Raw genomic sequence first — 17,943 nt, 5'->3', positions numbered from 1 at the left:
GCACAGCGCCTCGGGGAAGCCCCTTCCTTTCCCAGCGAAGGCTGTGTAGGCGCTGGGCTCAGCCAGACCTATTAAGCAGGCACACGGTTACCTGCCGCCCTCCAGATGAAGGTCATGGCAGCGGCAGAACCGAGCTCTGGGCACAGGCTGCCGTCCCGCGGGGCAGGCGGGCTTCCTCCTGGGTGTGTTTCTCTGCAGCCAAATGAGCAGCGACCAGCCCAACAGGCCCAGTGACTGTCACACCTACTGAATCCACCTGTGCTTGTTTTCCTTATTGTTAATTCCAGCACCATTTCTTTAGCCGATAAGATCAGACTGGAATGAGATCGCATCTCCTTTGATCTCCTTTCTAGGACTATTACAGAGAAGCCATTTTATTAGCACTGGGTGTTTCCTGGAGATGAAACAACTTTTTTCTTTTAATCACCCAGAGAAGGGTATGCATCCAAACCTGAGGACTTCTACCAGGTGCTTGAAATGACAGGGTGGTCTTTTTTGATGGGCCATTGGCCTGTACCCCAATGCCAACTGCCACTAGTGTCAGTGGTGTTCGTTGTGCCATGGCAACACACACGGGCTCGGTTGGACTTTTGGCTCAGCTGAGAAGCTGGTGCTGTTGCTGCTCACAACTGGATTATCTCAGGGAAGCTTGGACAGTCAATGCACGACTGTCAAATACAGCTACAAATAAACAAGCTTCCTAACCTTACAAAATCCTGTCTCCCTGGCTGTGAAAGCTGGAACGTATGATCCCGCTGCAGCAGGAGCCAGCCCTGTTCAGCGCTGGGTGTTGCTGGTGCCAAATGCACCGCTATGGTCTCTTCATTGGCCCAGGATCTCACCACCATTCTCAAGAAACAAGTTCTGTCCTGCTGATGAACGCTGCTCTTCCTTCTCCTCTTCATTCTAAATGAGTGAAAAAAGCGTTAAGGATCCATCTTTCTCTGCCCTATTTATACTCATTGCTCAAAACATCTTCATCTGATCACTCCTTTTGCCTACTTGTGCTCCTGCTACCCCAAGGAAACACCTTTTCAGGTGCACAGGCTGGCCAGTCCCGCTGCAGCCCTTGGGTCCCTCCCTCTAAGAAACAGATCACATCCTACCTATTACTTGTCCTTTTGTCCACAGGTCTTCAAATGTGCCATGGGTCCATCTCCATTCCTTCATGACCTCACAGCTATGATTAGGGAGCACACTGCTGCTTCTCCTGTTATCTCTGACCATAACTCCAATTTCCTTTCTGTTCAAGGGTTCCCCAGCACCTAATACCCTCTCTTAGCCAAACACTGCTCCAAATCTACTGGCAACTCAGAAGATTTTGCTTCTTAGCTGCCTCGAAGAGCACTACCTTCTTCCTCCCAACCGACCATAAAAAGGCTCAGTAGGAAAAGCTCTTGCTGCAAATGATAATGCCAAAATACTAAGGTGAAGCATAAACTATGCATTAAACAGTCGTAACAGCAAAGCGGTGCAAGGTATAAATAGCATGCAGGGAGGGTAAGTGCAACTTCTCTCCTAACAGGAAAGCCACGATGCAAAAATACCTAGTGGATGGGAATCAGAAGAGTCATTCCAGAGGTTATTCTGGATTGCTTCCCCATTCCTAAGCATATATGTAATTTAAGCAAACAGAAAAAAGGTGGGTTTAATCGCCACAGGCTCTTGATCAATACACATCTATCTTTTTCTCATCACTGCAAACAGACAAATAACAAAAGTTCATTATAATTTAGGTTTCAAAATGTTTATCCTCAGTGTTCCCCATGAAATATTGAGCTGATAAACAAAACCATAGAAATGAAGGTCACAAGATACGAGTTCTGCATTTTCTGTCCGTTACCTGGGCTACACTGGACAAAACACTGACCATCATTTGTACCTGCACCCCAGCAACAAAATGTAGTTCGGGGAAGCTCAACTGCTGGCAAAGTAACTGGGGCTCCTATGACTGCCTGGGCAGGGAATGACACCTGGACCAGAGAGACGGTTGCCCTTCACAGCAAGAAGGGCCAGAGCTGGTCCTTCCTTCGGCACCCTGCGAGACTCCCTGAGGAGCACACACCGGGCAACAGGGAAGTGCTTTCTCATCACACCGTGCCAAACAACCCAAGATGGTTCAAATCTGGATCCCAGAAATAAGTAGAAAGACTTGGGGTAATTAATTTCTTAGCTGTTAGCTGAGTCCTTCTGCAGGAACCACTGACAAATGAACTAATGAGTCCACAAAACACATGCGATTTTGCCCCTTCCCCTTCCTTTGTCTTTTAAATAGAACAGAACAAGCTTCCTAGGAAAAAAAAAAAAGGGGGGGGGGGAAGGAAAAAAAAAAAGAAGATACATTAAAAAGGAAACATCTTCCAGAAACACTTAGCATTTTCCACAGACTTTATTGGATTTTACATGGCAATACACAGTAGTTAATGTTGCCCTCTTCAAACACGCACAAATTAAAATACCCCAAAGGTACCAATTGTGTGCACATGCGCACATAAACTTCCTGACTTTATCTCTTGCTTTCGTATTCCACTCCCATAAAATAACCTTTAAAAATAAAGATGACACGCAGCTTCGAGGGGATGACCTGGCTTCCAACAGGTGAATGCAGGAAAGGGCTGTTCGGAGCAGAACGCTCCTTACACCGGACTTAAACCATCATCTGCCGTTGTTGATAGGCTTGCTAATAGCACTGCTCTGAAGAGAAACTGCAGGGTATGTGTTTGTGCCTGTTTCAGCAGATAAGATTGCGTCCCTAGCCCCCTTTCCCCCCGCCCCATGAATATCCAGTCACGTTCACTAGCCAGCGTCTAGTGAGAGCAAATCTGGAGGAATTCTTTTGCTCGGAAGCCTGAACCACGTCCTCCCAGTGCTTCTGCAGCATTTGGGAGAGCAGGGTCTTAAGCTCATGTAAATAGTCACCACGCCGCAGAGTATTCAGAGAAAGCGAGCCCTGAATTCACATCCCAAGCATCTGCACGTGAAAGCTGGCGGCAGCCATTCCACAATGCGGTATTTCTGCCTGAATAAAATAGCTCAAACACCCCCAAGGCTGCAGAGGAAGAAACAACAGACAGCAGATTATTTGCGAACAGGAATTAGTTGGGAATACTGAATAAAGCATCAGTTGTGATCTGTTTGTAGACAAATGGTAAGCAGCACAAACAGTTTTACGTGTACATTATGGATTGGTTGCCTGGCTCCAGTTACTAAAGCACGGCAGCGCTTGATATTATGTATAACACAACAAGTCCACATCAAATTTTTCATCTTGGTACATAAATAATAGCCTACACTGCACATCCTTCAAAGAACCAGGCCAGTAACAGCTTATCAGGTTACAATAACATAATGCTAGAATATGTCTCCAATCCACCTCAACATCTGCTGGGAGCTCCCTGGAAGCCCCTGAAAACCTTTCCTCCTTTCCTAGCTTTGTTAACGGTGTTTCAGAAACAGCCGCAAAGTCAGCACACATCGAAGACCCCTCACACCACACCAGCAATGTGTCGGAAACGGTCTCACTTCCAGCAAAGAGAGCGATGAAACGAGTGACAAACGCTCGGTAAAGCAACACACCACCACAAGGAACAATTCCAGCTGTACTTTTTTTGCCTTTACAAAGAAAAGAAGCTTCATGCCATTGTGCTAAAATACATGCAATGTTCACCACTGTAATAAACAGAGTTACTTTTTGTGTTTGTTTGCTTTTGGCTAGGACACCTGCAATACCGAGTCTGACAAAAGATTTCCACTAGCTAGTTAGGATTTTTAAAATCTGATGATCTTGAAAAGCAGAAGAGCTGTGCTTTAAGAAGGTAAAATGATGAGCAACACGTTTGATATTTGAATTTTGGAGGAAAACTCTCATCTTAGGTTTAATACTATGAAATAATATATTTCCTATACATTTCTCTATATAACTTCATTTTTTTTGCAACTACACCATCTTTATGTTAGTCACAGCACAGAAATATCCCTTCCATATGCAGGGAGTACTCTCAACTTTAAGGAAATTTAAGTCACCAAAGTGTTCATAACCTTGTTTGAATGCTATAACTACTGCTGCTGAGAAAAGAAAAACGACATTTTAAAATGTGGTTTCCATACGAGTCACTGCTAGAAGAAACATGCTTTATAATTGTTTTATCCCAAATGGAAGATCATTAAACTGTGCACTTAGCAAAAAGCGACAAAAGCAAACAGTTCCAAAGGTCAGCCTGCCTTTTCCAGTAACCAGCTGGTACGCAAACTGGCATAATTTTCTTACAACCCTCTCCCCTTCACCCACACCTCAAACTTTCCATCACTCTATCTCACAAAATTTAAAATTTTCCTTTTAATATGTACTTCATATACTTTTTTTTTTTTTTTTTTTATAAAACTGTATAAAAATAAGAGCAACAGTCAAGAGCTACTGGAGAGTTTACGCAGGGCATGGATGACTAAAATCCTACATTAGATACCGCAGGAAGGGCAGAACTGGTATTTGTGCCGAACAAATGCACTTGAAAAAGAGCAGTAAAATCTTTTTTCAGCTGGGAGCCTAGAGAAAGCTGATGCACGGTATCTACAGACACAAGACTTCTACCTAACATCTCCTGTTATTTTGAAACAGTATAAAGGATTATCTGAGGCCGTGAATAAGCAAAAGAAGCACTATCATACCACGTAAATTTAAATGCAGCACTCTCAAACGTATCACCAGTTTGTACATTAAATATAGTAAAAACAATTACCATTCACCAGTGTCTGGGTGTTTCTTATGGCAACTTTATAGAGTAGGCACCTTTTTTTTTTTTCCCCTTGAAAAATTCTCCGCCCCTCAATGTTACTTCTAACAAACAGAAGCAAGAGCAACGTAATGTACATGATCTGCTGCCCGTCATGTATAATGATGATGTTTCTTGCACATAGGAAAGTGAGCCTTTGTCAGTGCCTGGTGGTTACTGTCACACATTGGAGTCCTCATCTGTTATACTGGTGCTAGGAGAGCGAGTCGCAAAGTCTTTAAACATTTCGTCTTCTTTCAACATATGCTAGAAGGGAAAGGAGAAGAGAGTCAAGGTTCAGGCCCTCACAAGCCCCTGGGACGGCCCAAGTCCCGTGCCCGGCAGCAAACACTGCCGTCAGCCCTGCCAGCCACCACTTCTTTCTGCTGAGGATGTTTTTCACCTGTGCTGGTTCCTGACCAGCTCACGGCTCAGTCCCCCTTCTGCTGGCCCAAACGGCCAGGAGAACGCAGGCTGGGGTTGGGCTTCCACCAAGAAAACGCGCCATGACCCTCAGTTGGCAATCAAAGGCAACCCGCCGGGCTAGAGCCGAGTGCCATGTCTTCTGCCCTCCCTGGAGGGTGAGGAGTCAGCGAGGAGAGCTGGTGACCATGGGCCACCACTCCCAGCCAGGGGAACCTCTCCGCCAGGATGGGTGGGTGTCTTCCTCCACCGTTAATTTTTCTTTTCCCCCTCTGTCCCTGTACAAAAAACAAAGCACCTCAACTGACCCCTGCTTCTGATGAGGCTTCACTATACCCGTAATTTGCACAGTATTTTATATTCTTTAGCCCTCAGAGACCACTGAAATCGTTCAAAGCAATTGCCCCCAAAACTACAAAACTCATCTGCTTGACAGAGCCAGTAATAGCAAAGAAAAGTTGCACTTTGTGTATTTGTGTTAAATAGCATCGCTATTTAGTACCAGCAACTACCAAGGGATTTATACCCATCTCACAGAAACAGAGATCTTATTTCACAGACCCCACTTAAGACTTACTGTCAAGTTGTTGATGCCTTCAGAAAACGCTCCTATTTGCCTCACTGTCCCTTCTGAATCTTCCATCTACAAAAAAACCAGATAATGCATAATGAATCAGTAATAAAGTCATTGTATACCAGATCAGCACATAATGTAACTGCTTGATTACACCCGACATGGTCAGAGCAAGGAAGGAGTGTGCCCTGTCGGAAGAGGACAGTTATGCCAGGGTAGGTCCTAAAGGTGCTGCATTCACAGCTTGAACCTCCTTGGGCCGAGAGACATGTTTGTTAGTAATGCTGTGTGAGTCTCAGAAGTCAGGACCTTCATGGGCCAAAGCAAGAGTAAGGCTTCTCTGGGAAAAGGAAGGTTTTACACCAAACCTGACAGCACAGTCAAGGACTCCAAACTGCTAGAACAGGCTTACCTGCTCCAGCCTGTCCAAATCATCATCGTCATACACTCGGATATCCAGCCCAGGCTTAAAACCCTTCTTCGACCCACTTCCAGATGCCCGCCCCAGCTCCATAGGACACACATACTCTTCCACATCATCTTGCTTCTTCTTCCTCAGGCTCCCAAAATTGCTGAAGGCAAGTTTCTTTGGCTTACAAGTGAAGAGAAAATTGACAAGAAGTTAGAAAGTCAGCAAAGAATTAACAGATCTCTTACTCTTGCACTGGTGTTTAAATGATTCAGGGTCAAAACCCCACTGCTCTCCTAAACAAAGATCTTCTGAATAGCTGTATTTCACAATAATTGCATCCAAAAGAACAAGATGTGTCCCCTCATTCTACCACTGTTAAGACAACAGCATTTAAAGGATCCCAAATGAGATCAGAATCCCACTGCATTAAACCATGAGCATATGAACAGTAAGAGACAGTCAGTCTCCCTCCCGAACATCTTATAGTACAGACAGAAGGACAATACACACGAGTGCTACCTCTTGCCTATGCATATGAGAGGCTGAGATGTGGTGCGTTCATGGGAGACACAAGTGCCAAACCCAGGCCTGCAGAGTCCTGCTGTCATGCTTCTCTCATTAGCAGCCAGCCCCTTTTCTCAGACTTTACTGAACTGCCCTCTAAACACGGGTAAAACCAGCACACTGGAGATCTAAGTGCCTGCCTGGAAGCTCGTGCACTGACCCAGAACAAGTGGCCTACCTTTACTTTGGCAGTTGCTGTTAAGAGGACGTAGTCTGGGGACTCCATGGCTTCGCGTTTTTGCTGCTGGGCCTCCTGCCCAACGAGGAGGTTGAAATGAGTCGCCAAGTGCCGTCTCAGTAGCGTCTTGTTTGGTGGGATGTTCAGCAACTGTGCCATGGTTTCTACATTGAAACGAGGCTCCAAAACCTATGAATCAAATTACAGAGAATCCAGCTGAAGCCAGTACTCTCTGATGAGGTCTCAAGAACGTCAACAGGCACGCCTATCTCCGTCACTTCCTAAGGTTGCTTTGGGGTTTTTGTTTGTATTTTAGGGGAAACATACAACAAAGAGGGAGAAAAGAGAGTTAACTAGTTAAAGGATTCATAAAATGCTACCTCCAGGCTTTCCTTCTTGAGTTATAAGTAGAAACAAATTGGCAGGTAAGAAGAAAGGAGCAAATAAATCCACCCTTAACTCATGTAATGTGTGAAGCTGTCAAAAAATGTTTACGTACTTTCCTCTAATTCTAGAAAATACAGCCAGAGGAATGATGAAAAATAAACAGACGTAAAATGTTTGGAGCAGAGATATACCTCTTAATCACCACAACAAACTTTTGCAAGTATAAATCTCTCACCTGAAGTATCTGATGCTAGAGTAATTAAAAACCATCCTGGTTTGACACTGAAATCACAAATTTTACAAAAGTAACAAGCCTTCCTCACAAAATAAAAACATATCCAGGTCTAGAAAGGAAGACGATGGCTGTTTAACAGCATGATAGCAGTGTACAGTATCGTAGGACAAGAGGTGAAGAATTCCATACCTAAATTAAATTGTGAGGGGAATACAGATAATCAAACCCATTGCTGCCCACACTAATTCTGCCCAAGACATTCATGTCCTTTAAACTATAAGGTAATAAATTTTGATAGCAACTTATTATTAAGCAGAATAAGATAAGGTGTGTGCAGGAAAGGTCATGTCAGAACTTTGCTCTAGCAATTCTCAGACATGTTTTTTTTTAAATAAAATGGAATAAGTCAGCCTAAAACCTTACCATTAGTCCCCCATGCACACCGCTCCCCCGCAGATTAGGGGCATACTCTGCCAGATCAACGGAGCGTAACCACTCCATCACGCGATGATTGGTCCACTGGGTGACCTCAGAAGGTGTGACGTTATTCTGTGAACAGGAGGAACGGGCAGTTAAAGAGATTTCCTGACTCAGCTGTCCCAGCCCCAATCTTCACTGCAACAAACCTCTCCTGCTCTTAATGAATGCAAGCCCACTTTGCACTTGAGAAAAAAAACCCTCTTTCTGGATTTCTATCTTGCAGCAATACCAACATAGAGATGGGTCTGGACAGTGGGCAGGTCTGTATTATGCTTCAGGCCACTTGATTATCCTGCTGTGCACTAGGACTACTTCCAATTTCTACCAGTAGAAGTGAAAATTTAGCTAGCTCCATGAGCCGCTGTGCTTTTCTTGCAGATACGCCTCATGAATCTAAATCCAAGAGTCTGGGTTCTTAATGATCCATGGCCCTATCCAGCACATGCTGCTTCCAAAACAAACTGATGGCAGTCTCCCCTCTGGTAACAAGGCCAAACTCCTTTTACACAGAAAATTTTGACACAGCCATCAATTTTCCAGGGAGTTACACAAGACTCATGGCAACAGTGCACCAAGTTCAAGATGATTTATGCTCCAGACAGCACATCAGAGACTAAGCCAAAACAGCCAGCTGTTGGCTAGGAAGAGGAGTGGGAGATTTGGCAAGGGGACATGAGTCTGCGGCACGGCAGGTGGAGGAAAGAAAGTGGTGTTCTAGGTGTTGATGACAGGGCATGAGACTTGCAAGAACAATGTGAGAAAAAGGAAACCAAAAATGAAAGAGAATGAAACAGGAAGGAGGAGACAGGAGCAGAGAGCAGAGCAGGAATAACCAGAAACACCAGGGAAAAACCCTAGAGGATTCCTCTTCAGAATTTAATCTTAAAGCAGTACCTCATCAGATGGCCTCCTGCGCAGACAGTTGGGCTCAAAGTTATTTATTCTCAAAACCTGAATGGCTCTTTTGATGCTGAGGTGATGGAGGACACTGACAACTTTCAAGGACAGCAAGTCATCCTGTCAAAGAGGAAAGGGGAGTTAAAAACATTAAAAACATTTATAACAAGTTATAAAACATAAATGTGCTTATTGGTGGAACCAGCACCCGGCTGGAGGACACTGCTTCAGGCACTGGCTTAAAATGGCACATCTAAAAGTTCTGGGGTAAGATATTAATACATGAGACACATGATTAACATCAAACCACCTCTCCCAAAATAAAAGCTTCCTGTGCTGCTTCTGTGCTAGCTCCTGGGTGATGTTCTTTATATAGGGTACAGAGCTTAGTACAAGAAACCTGGGGTAACAAGGAGGGGACAGGGTGAAATGACACATCTGCAGCGATCTGATTAGAGCCAGGACAGCTTTCCAAACACAGTGAAGCAGATGCACCTGGCATTTGCATTTAATCCTGCCAAAAGTTTTAATACCACAAATGCCCAGCTAAAAGTTTAACTGAAAACAATAAATTACCCTGAAAGTGGAGGGATTCTGTATGGTTAGATTGAAAGAAAGAGGAAAGACGAAAAATATGAAGCTGTGTCAGGTTGATCCCCCCACTTTGAGACCCCACCTGAAGTCCTGCATCCAGCTCTGGAGCCCTCAGCACAGGAAAGACATGGACCTGTTGGAGCGGGTCCAGAGGAGGCCACAAAAATGATCAGAGGGATGGAACACCTCTCCTGTGAGGACAGGCTAAGAGAGTTGGGGTTGTTCAGCTTGGAGAAGAGAAGGCTCTAGGGAGACCTTGCAGCCTTCCAGTACCTAAAAGGGGGCTTAGAAGAAAGATGGGAACAGATTTTTAGCGGGGCCTGTAGCGACAGGACAAGGGGTAATGGTTTTAGACTAAAAGAGGGCAGATTTAGACTAGATTATACTAGGCTAGAAATTTTTCACACTGAGGGTGGTGAAACACTGTCATGGGTTGCCCAGAGAGGTGGTAGATACCCCATCCCTGGAAACATTCAAGGTCAGGTCTCCCACAACTGCATATGATAAATGTTTTTTAAAATGCTTGTCATACATGATGGAATGATGGAAAGGGTGACCATACCCAGGCTGAAGAGGTTCACCTGAAGTTTCCTTGGTCCCAGCTCACCATCGCTGTGTAGCTCCTACAGGCACCCACTAGGTTTCAAGGGAAGGAGGGCAGTTTGGCCAGGAGCACCAGCTCCCCCTCACACAGGCCAAGGGAGCACACTGGACACACAGGCAGCCTGAAGGTTGGCTCTGTGACAAGGCACTGCAAGGCAACCGGGCTGTGCCTTTACACCACACCATTTTCAGCATGGGATGAGCCACTTCTCACACATCGCAGGGCAAGAGTCTGCAAAGGCACGGCCACACTCTTCCCTGCAACACATCGGTGACACCAACAGCAGCAGCTGGTTCTTTGTCCAAAAGCTTGATCCTCGCAATGTTTTTTTACTTAAACCTTCATCTCACGGGCAACTTCTTTTACAGCTTGCACAGACCGGCTGGGTGGTGGAACACCACCAGTGTCCATGGAAAGTGTCAGGCATCTCTTAGAACAATTTGTGCCACAGCAAGGAACGAGACGGTGCCTCACACTGCCCCTCTCTCTGCACTGACCACAGGGCGCAGATGACTGCCTTTGCCTGGACAGGCAGCCCGACAGACAAGAGCTGGGAGAGATGAGTTCCCCCCTGCATGACTGCAGTAGCAAGCAGGAGTTTCGCTTTGCCTCCACTGAAGTTCCCTCTTCTCTTTCTTGTATTCAGGGCTCCTTCAAACCACCGAGGAGGGGAGAGACAGATCCTTCTGGCACCCAAGGGGGCTCAACCCACAGACACATGTGGTGGACAATGGCGAAGACAGAAGGAGATGAAGCTCACAGATTTACAAAGGCTGCTGGTGCTACCCAACACCCTGACCTGCTGACAGGTTTGCAAACTAAGCAATGCAGAAGGTGACACATTTTGCCCACCTCTGATTCCATTCCAACGACTAGCCCCAGAAATTTAGAATTTCAAAAACAAAATAATCAGATTTTCTCTCATTCAAGGAGCCAAAGCCATGAAAAACTTGTAAGGAGGAGTATGTGACAGGCCTGGCTAGACTTCCCAGCTTGCTCACTGCTGCTGCTGCTCCAGGGAAGCTGCTGTAAAAGAAAAACCTCCTATGCATTACAGCTGTGATCACGTGCTGTGAGACTTGCATCTGCTAAGGTAGGCTCTTCAGCTGTAATTGAGTCCTAACTATGCCATTAAGTGTCTCAAAGTCCAATTCTCTGCTGGTGCAAGTTGGCTGACAGAGAAAAATTTATGCATCCTTGTGCCAGGGTTAACTGGGATTAATATGTTTTAGCATTACTTAAGTGTTACAAATACTGGACTCTATTTTGTCAGAATATTTAAAACTAAATCCTTCGTTTGCCCAAATAAACTCCAAGATTAGGGTTTCTATTTTGTTGTGTGCGAAGTCAGGGTAACTTCATGTGATTTTAAAAAGTATTTCTTTCATACTTTGCATATAGCTGTATTTAGTTGATCATTTACACTGAAGCTGCTCTTATAATTTGATGGTTAAACTCTGCCTAAAAATATCACTAATGATCTACCATTAAAGGGAAGTAACATAAAGAATATCTATTTAAAAGGCAAAGCTCCTGCTACACATCCCTCTTCTGTCCACCTATTACTTTTCTTTCTTTTTTACTAGGAAAAAAAACGACTGTTGAATAATACAAGTTCCATTACAACACAGCCCAGGATGGTCTTCTCTGCATTCAATCCTCATCCAGCTAATGCAGTGGTAGAGTCCCCCCAACACAAGATCAATCTCGAAGGAGCCTACTGACATCAGATCTCCAAGACTTAAGAAGCAGAAGAAAGAAACTGCCTCCTACTTTTCTATTAATGTCTGAACTAAAAAAAACTAAAGGAAACAAACACCAAACCGCACTACATACGCAGGACATTTGACCAAAGTACACTCAACAGCAAAGTCATGCCAGGTAGCTGAGGCAGGTCAGTCCTGGGCAGCAGCTGCAGTTCCTCAGCAGCACTATGCTTGTCTTACAGGAGGAGAGTTAGATCAACCCTAGGCTTCCTGCTGGTGCTACTGTAAAGACTACACAAAATACACGCAAACGTGGCATAAAAAGGTTACTTTTACTCTGCCCATGGCATGACTCATGAGAGAACAGCAGTGTGATTGATTTATTCTTTGTTAAACAGAAGGAAAGAATATTGGCGATGGTCAGTTTGCTATTTGTGTCTCCAGAGAAGAACAAAGGTCTTATCTGATCTTACCTGAGAACGTACACAAAGAAAACCTGCTGGGTTGGCTTCACCTGACCTGCAGCAGTGGGGAGCTGATGCTGGTGCTAAGCATTTTGAAATACATTATGCAAAAGCTATTAAATGTAGCCTGTTTTCAAGCAAGCTGGCTCTTAAAACTGCAATTTTCTTCAAAGGAAATTGCTCATGCTCTCTTCACCTAAGCCTTGACATGACTAGATAAATAGACTGAGTTTGCTCACTGAAGAAAAAAAAATTCTACCTTCTTCTATTAATTAATAACAACCTGAACAGCAAAGGCTCAGCTGCATGAACTGTGACCACAGGATTTGCACACTTTTGTCTACTTACAAACGCTGCATGAGCACATCAGTGCCACGCACAACTGCTAAGCACAAGATTGCCCATTTCTCATGCATGAGTTTGGGCTCTTGCTTACTGTGTCTGCTCTTCCACCTTAAGATGGTATCTTTAAAGCTGGAAAGAATATAGGAAATACTTGCAGGTGAGTAGTAGTATCAGGCCTTCTGTCTTCTATAGGTTGTACCTATTAGCATTAGCTTAACCCAGGACACCTACTACAGTTTCAAGGGGTTCTTTAAACACTGCAATGAAGCACACAGACAAATAGGCCATTCTGGCATTCCGTTTTAGTGGTAGCGATGCCTCTGACACTCTGATCTCCCTCAGCCTTCTCCCTGCAATTATCCAGAAAATTTGAAGACCCAATTTATGAACCATTCAACAGCTTTGAAATTATTGTCGGAAAGTCTCCGTAGACACACGAGATGTTTAGCTGTTGGAGAGAAGTCTGTAGTTTTGGTACACTACATCTGCATAGGTGTAGCCTCTGTGATGCTGCAAAAGCAAGTAAGAGCAAGCTCCAACTTCAGCTTCCTTTCACTAGACCCAGTCATCTGGGGCAAAATTCACATGTGCAGATGGCGACCACACGGTATTTTTACATTAGTTTTTAAAACTTTCAACACAGGCCCAGAGTAATGCACAGACAGTCTGCCAACCTCCACTCAGGTGCCAATGCTCTGCTCTAGGAAGCTACAAGCCACATGGCTGCGATCCGTCTCTCCAGCTCCTTGTGGACACCGGACCCCCGTAAGATGACCATAAGGGACCTCAAAATGGCTGCCTGCGACCCAAGAGCTGCCCAAGCAGCCACAGATCTCCTTCTGCACCCCTCAAGTGGACTGCTTTGTGGGACCGGCTGGGATTTGGCCAGTTGCCACTCACATGGGAGAGCCAAGGGGAAGAAGGTTGGCAATGGTGGCTGGTAGCAGTGCCTCCTCTCCAGCCACAGCCGGCTGTCTCTCAGGGTCAGCTGCTGCCTGGAACCCCACCTTCCCCCTTCTAGCAGGGGCAAGAGGGTGTGTTTGGGACTGGGGCTGCCGCTGGGGAAAGGCTTGGGGGCGGCTGAGAGGAGGTGAATGTGGGAAGGGGAGAAGGCTGCTGGCAGAGGTGTGTGGTAGGGCACGAATCCTTGTGCTGTGAGGTGCAAAAAAGGTTGCTGCTGCTGGCAAATTGACCCAAAGGAAGCAGGAGGAGGAAGGAGGCTGGGATGGAGAGGGAGGAAGATGTTAAGTGAATTCAGTATCTATGCAGTCACAACAATAAGGCACAGTGAAAGCAGGTCTCTCCAGTCTCACCTGGTCTTTAGTGAGCTACCTGGAGGTACGCCAGTGCATTAAAGTGGGGAGAAACTAAGAACACAAACACGATGCCAGGAAAAGAAATGCCATTTACTCACCACACTCATGTAATGGAGCATTCGGCCGTCCACCTTTCCTTCATCAAACTGGGTCTTATACTGGGGGAGACCAATGTCATCCAGCCACCCTAAGGCAGAGACAGACACTCACGTTGGTGTGGTAGCCAAGTTACCTAGCACCAGTTAGTGTTATTCCCACTCTTTGAGCCCCAACTTAGCCATGATTAGGAACCCCTAAAGTTCCTGCTTCAGCATGTAATAAAATCTTACTGGTAACCCAGTGGTAATCCAGTTTTCCATGATTGTTTTCCTCTTCAGACCCGAGTGCCTGCAAAGCAAGCTGAAGCTTCTTCCGATGCAATGGGTGCTTTATCCCAAGCTCCTGTGAAAGGAAGGAAAGCAGCAAACCTAGAGACAAAACTGTATTTTATTCCTCCCTCTGCTGAATTGCAAATGGTTTCAGAGAGTCATACCATAGACAGTGTCACTTGCTGGTGACTTGGCAGGTGTATTTTCTATTTGCTAGAATATCAGCATCATTTTAGCACGTGTTCAGCACCAGGGAAAGGCCCACTCACTGTGGTGGATTAATTTCAAAATGTGGTGGATTCCAAACTGTATGAAAATGTCGGCCACACTATTCTCATACCAGGTTAAAAAAGCCCCACACTATCAAGCATGTTAGCATTCAGAAAAATACTTGATGGGATTAATTCCTTCCCTCCCTGTTAGGCAGGTAAGGTTAAAAGAGTTATTTAGTTACGAGCATGTGAAGGTCCCAGGTTATTAATACTTCTAAATGTGTAACACCTTCCCCAGTTTAGTTGCAAGTGCAGTTATTCCAGGATCTCTTCAATCCCATATACACTTTCACCAGTGCTTGCTAGTTAACGTTACCTCTAATAACATTATTACAAGCCACTATGTCCATACCACACTTTTCTTATTCTGATCGTAGTATAACTACAACTTTGTATTAGCTCACTCCCTCATTGAGAAAACAGGGTTACTATTTGGTGAGCATAGTGATTCTTAAAAGCTGAAAATTCAAATGTCAGCAAATACTATGGATTCAAAGTATAGATTGACTCAGCTTTTTTTAATGTTTTTACTTTTAGAAAACAAGCCATAAACAATTCTGTAATGATTTAAGACAAAGAAAGTAGTCACCCTTTCTACACAAAGAAAGTGTAACAAATCCTCATTCCTCTTTGTGTAAAATGGGCAGAAAATACAGTCAGACCAAACCAGCAGCTTTTTACACCTTTTTCACAGAGGCATAAAATAACCGTACCATACACAAGTGCTAATGAATCTAGTATGATAGTGAGGCACTCGTGTGTGTCACTTTTGAAGAGGCATAGCCAATTGATACGTCCATGCTTAATGAAGTTAAATCACATATTTGTAATTATTAGTTTCATTACAGAGCATTACATTTCTATGAAACTTCAGCTAAAAAGAAACAGATTTGGCATCACTGCAGATGACAAAATTTTAAAAATTCATCTTTTTAATGGTTATTTTTACTGGATGAACCTTACAGACATGATTTACACGCACAGAAATAGAAATGTTTTGTACTTTTAATTGAAAGCAGTGTTTCCAGTATGTCTCACCTTTTCCAGATCCTGCTGAGAAGCCTGCAGAAGCGTTTGCCCAGACAGTATCCAGTGTTTGCCATTACTAATATAAGAGCCTAGCCCTTGGTCCTGGAGCCAGTTGCAAACCTGCTCCTTCGTCCACTTTGCGAATGGCATGTCCAGCTCACTACAGAAGATTTTACAAAAAAAAAACAAAACAAAAAAACAAGACTGATAAATCCCATGCCTCAAATCTCCTACTCTCATACGTAACGATAAAACCAAAACTTAAGCCCAATTCATGAGTATTTTGTGGGAGCTGGGACAATCTCCGTGGGAGAACATGCATCACGGGCGGCTGTTAGGAGAGCTTCGTGAGGCAGAGGGTGTTTCTACTTCTGAACTGTCAGCACCACAAACCACTGATCTCCTGCGGCCATCACAATAAACACAGTCTATTAACACCATTGAAACAACCACCTCTGCTGCCTGGGGTGGATCAAACTCTGAAGTAAGACCACAATATTTTACTTTAGCCTTTAATCCCCAGAAGTGCAGCAGGAAGTGTACCAGAGGAATATCTGTCATTGCCACGTCAGGGCTCACACCCCGCTTTGCATGGCCTTACAGCTGCACTCCTGCAAAGCTGTAGGCAAGCAAAGCTCCACCTGCAGCAGGACCCCACCATGCAACCAAAGTCAACCCTGCAAAGACCATCTCTCAAAGGAGGAAACGGCCTGGATCCGCCTGCTTCTGTTTGCAAGAGAGGGGACATTTCATGTTGGCACCGCGCTTCTCCTTTGGACGCCGTGCTCAACCGGAGCTGCTGAGAAGGCAAGCACCAGCACACTTTGCACCACTCGTCTTACTTGTGAGACTGCCCCAGGTCTCGAGACCAGCCCAGTCGTGGCCCCGCCGTTGCTCTTGTTCCTCCTCTTTTGAACTCTGTCTCAGACATGTCATCTGGGTTGAAGGTGGTAGACTGACTTCTTTTAAGTCTAGTTTACAGGAAGAAAGCATATTCACATTGGCTTAATGAAAAGGCATGCTTCTACTATTGCAACCAATATAGGTAATATCTCCTATATTTAGCAGGGTTTGCAGCTCTTCCTCCACCCCCCACTGACCTGCTGTTAGCTCCCGCAAATGCCACACTGGCTTCTGCTCTTGAGACAGTAAACCATGGAGCCACAGGTTGGAGGGAAAAAAAAGGGAAGATGTGTTCCCAGCAAACACCCATGCAAGCCCCAGGTCTGGAGAACAGTCATTTCTCGTCTTTTACTTACTTTCCAAATAACTTCTTGATCCCTCTGGCCTTTTTCTTGGAATCTGGAGAAGGTGGAGTCATCTGTAGACTATCTGTTTCTTTTGGGCGAGGGGGCAAGCCAGCCAGATCCAGGTGATCTGCAGATCCCTTCTCCGTTTCAGCTATTAGAAAGCAAAAGTCCCGTCAAGACTCATTTGTGCAGAACTGTACAGACGCACTCCTGAACTCGGGAACAACTCTTGCTAAAATTATTGAGAGCCACCATGTTAAGAAAATGGGGCAAAGAGGGATAGGAAAATCCAGGAGAAACTGCATGTGTTCCTCCTCCTTCATGGGCCTGACTGGGAAGACTCCAAGGCAACGCTCTGCACCTGTTAAGTGCCTCGCATCTAAGGTGGGCAAAAAACCACCTCATGAATTAAACCCCAAGTTTACTCTTCCTTGCGGAGCGCTCCTAACAGTCCTTTCACAGAGCCCAGGCATGCAGATGCCCGGGAACAATTAGGTGCCATGGCAGGGGACCAAACCAGGAGTCCTCAAAGCACAGAAATATAAATTCTTTCCCTGCAGGCACCTTTCCTAATAACCTGCAGTATCACATAAATTCCCCATCCAGGAAATTCCAGCAACAACCAACTCCTCCTGCCCCAGGAGCAGGACAGCCCTTTTCCCCTCACTTCTGCAAACGGTGGAGTGTTTTGTTCCTCTGCAGAGGAATACCAGGGAGTTTAGGCTCTGTCTGAACTAGATCTGAATGAATGAATCACACAGCATCTCCGATTAGAGACCCTACACATTACCACCCACTCTAAAAGCATTAAATCTTTGATCTGTAGCTGTTGTTTTCTATGACAACAAACCTAAGGGCTCCTGTCCCCAAAAGGAAGTTGTCACAAGATTGTTTAGTAAAAGCTAAATTAACAAAGAAGAAAACTATTTTAAGATCGTTTTAGAAGAAAATGAAATGAACTGCAGTATCTACTAGGCTACATAAGCAGAGATGTGCCAGCAAGTGCCAGATAGTGTAATAAAACTACCACGTGGAGTTTATGCCACTTACTTGCCAGGGAACAGCGACAGCACAAG

The 17,943-nt window shown here is 44.9% G+C and overlaps 1 protein-coding gene across 1 annotated transcript in view; it reads right to left on the bottom strand.

Moving 5' to 3' along the window:
• Positions 1-3,459: 3,459 nt before the first annotated feature.
• PPFIBP1 (PTPRF interacting protein, binding protein 1 (liprin beta 1)) overlaps positions 3,460-17,943 on the bottom strand; it is a 42,456-nt gene continuing 27,972 nt past the window's right edge. Inside the window, exons 13-23 of the mRNA XM_010290726.1 lie at positions 16,877-17,018; positions 16,460-16,588; positions 15,627-15,777; positions 14,278-14,389; positions 14,047-14,135; positions 8,917-9,039; positions 7,966-8,091; positions 6,921-7,109; positions 6,179-6,358; positions 5,770-5,835; positions 3,460-5,036 (exon numbers count right to left, since the gene is read on the bottom strand). Of these exons, the coding sequence (XP_010289028.1) occupies positions 4,950-5,036; positions 5,770-5,835; positions 6,179-6,358; positions 6,921-7,109; positions 7,966-8,091; positions 8,917-9,039; positions 14,047-14,135; positions 14,278-14,389; positions 15,627-15,777; positions 16,460-16,588; positions 16,877-17,018 (1,394 nt within the window). The 3' untranslated portion in view covers positions 3,460-4,949. The remainder of the gene's footprint in view (positions 5,037-5,769; positions 5,836-6,178; positions 6,359-6,920; positions 7,110-7,965; positions 8,092-8,916; positions 9,040-14,046; positions 14,136-14,277; positions 14,390-15,626; positions 15,778-16,459; positions 16,589-16,876; positions 17,019-17,943) is intronic.

This window comes from Phaethon lepturus, unplaced genomic scaffold (genome assembly GCF_000687285.1).
Source record: "Phaethon lepturus isolate BGI_N335 unplaced genomic scaffold, ASM68728v1 scaffold5927, whole genome shotgun sequence".
In the NCBI taxonomy this organism is placed as follows: domain Eukaryota; kingdom Metazoa; phylum Chordata; class Aves; order Phaethontiformes; family Phaethontidae; genus Phaethon; species Phaethon lepturus.
This window is presented reverse-complemented; position numbering and strand designations above follow the sequence as displayed.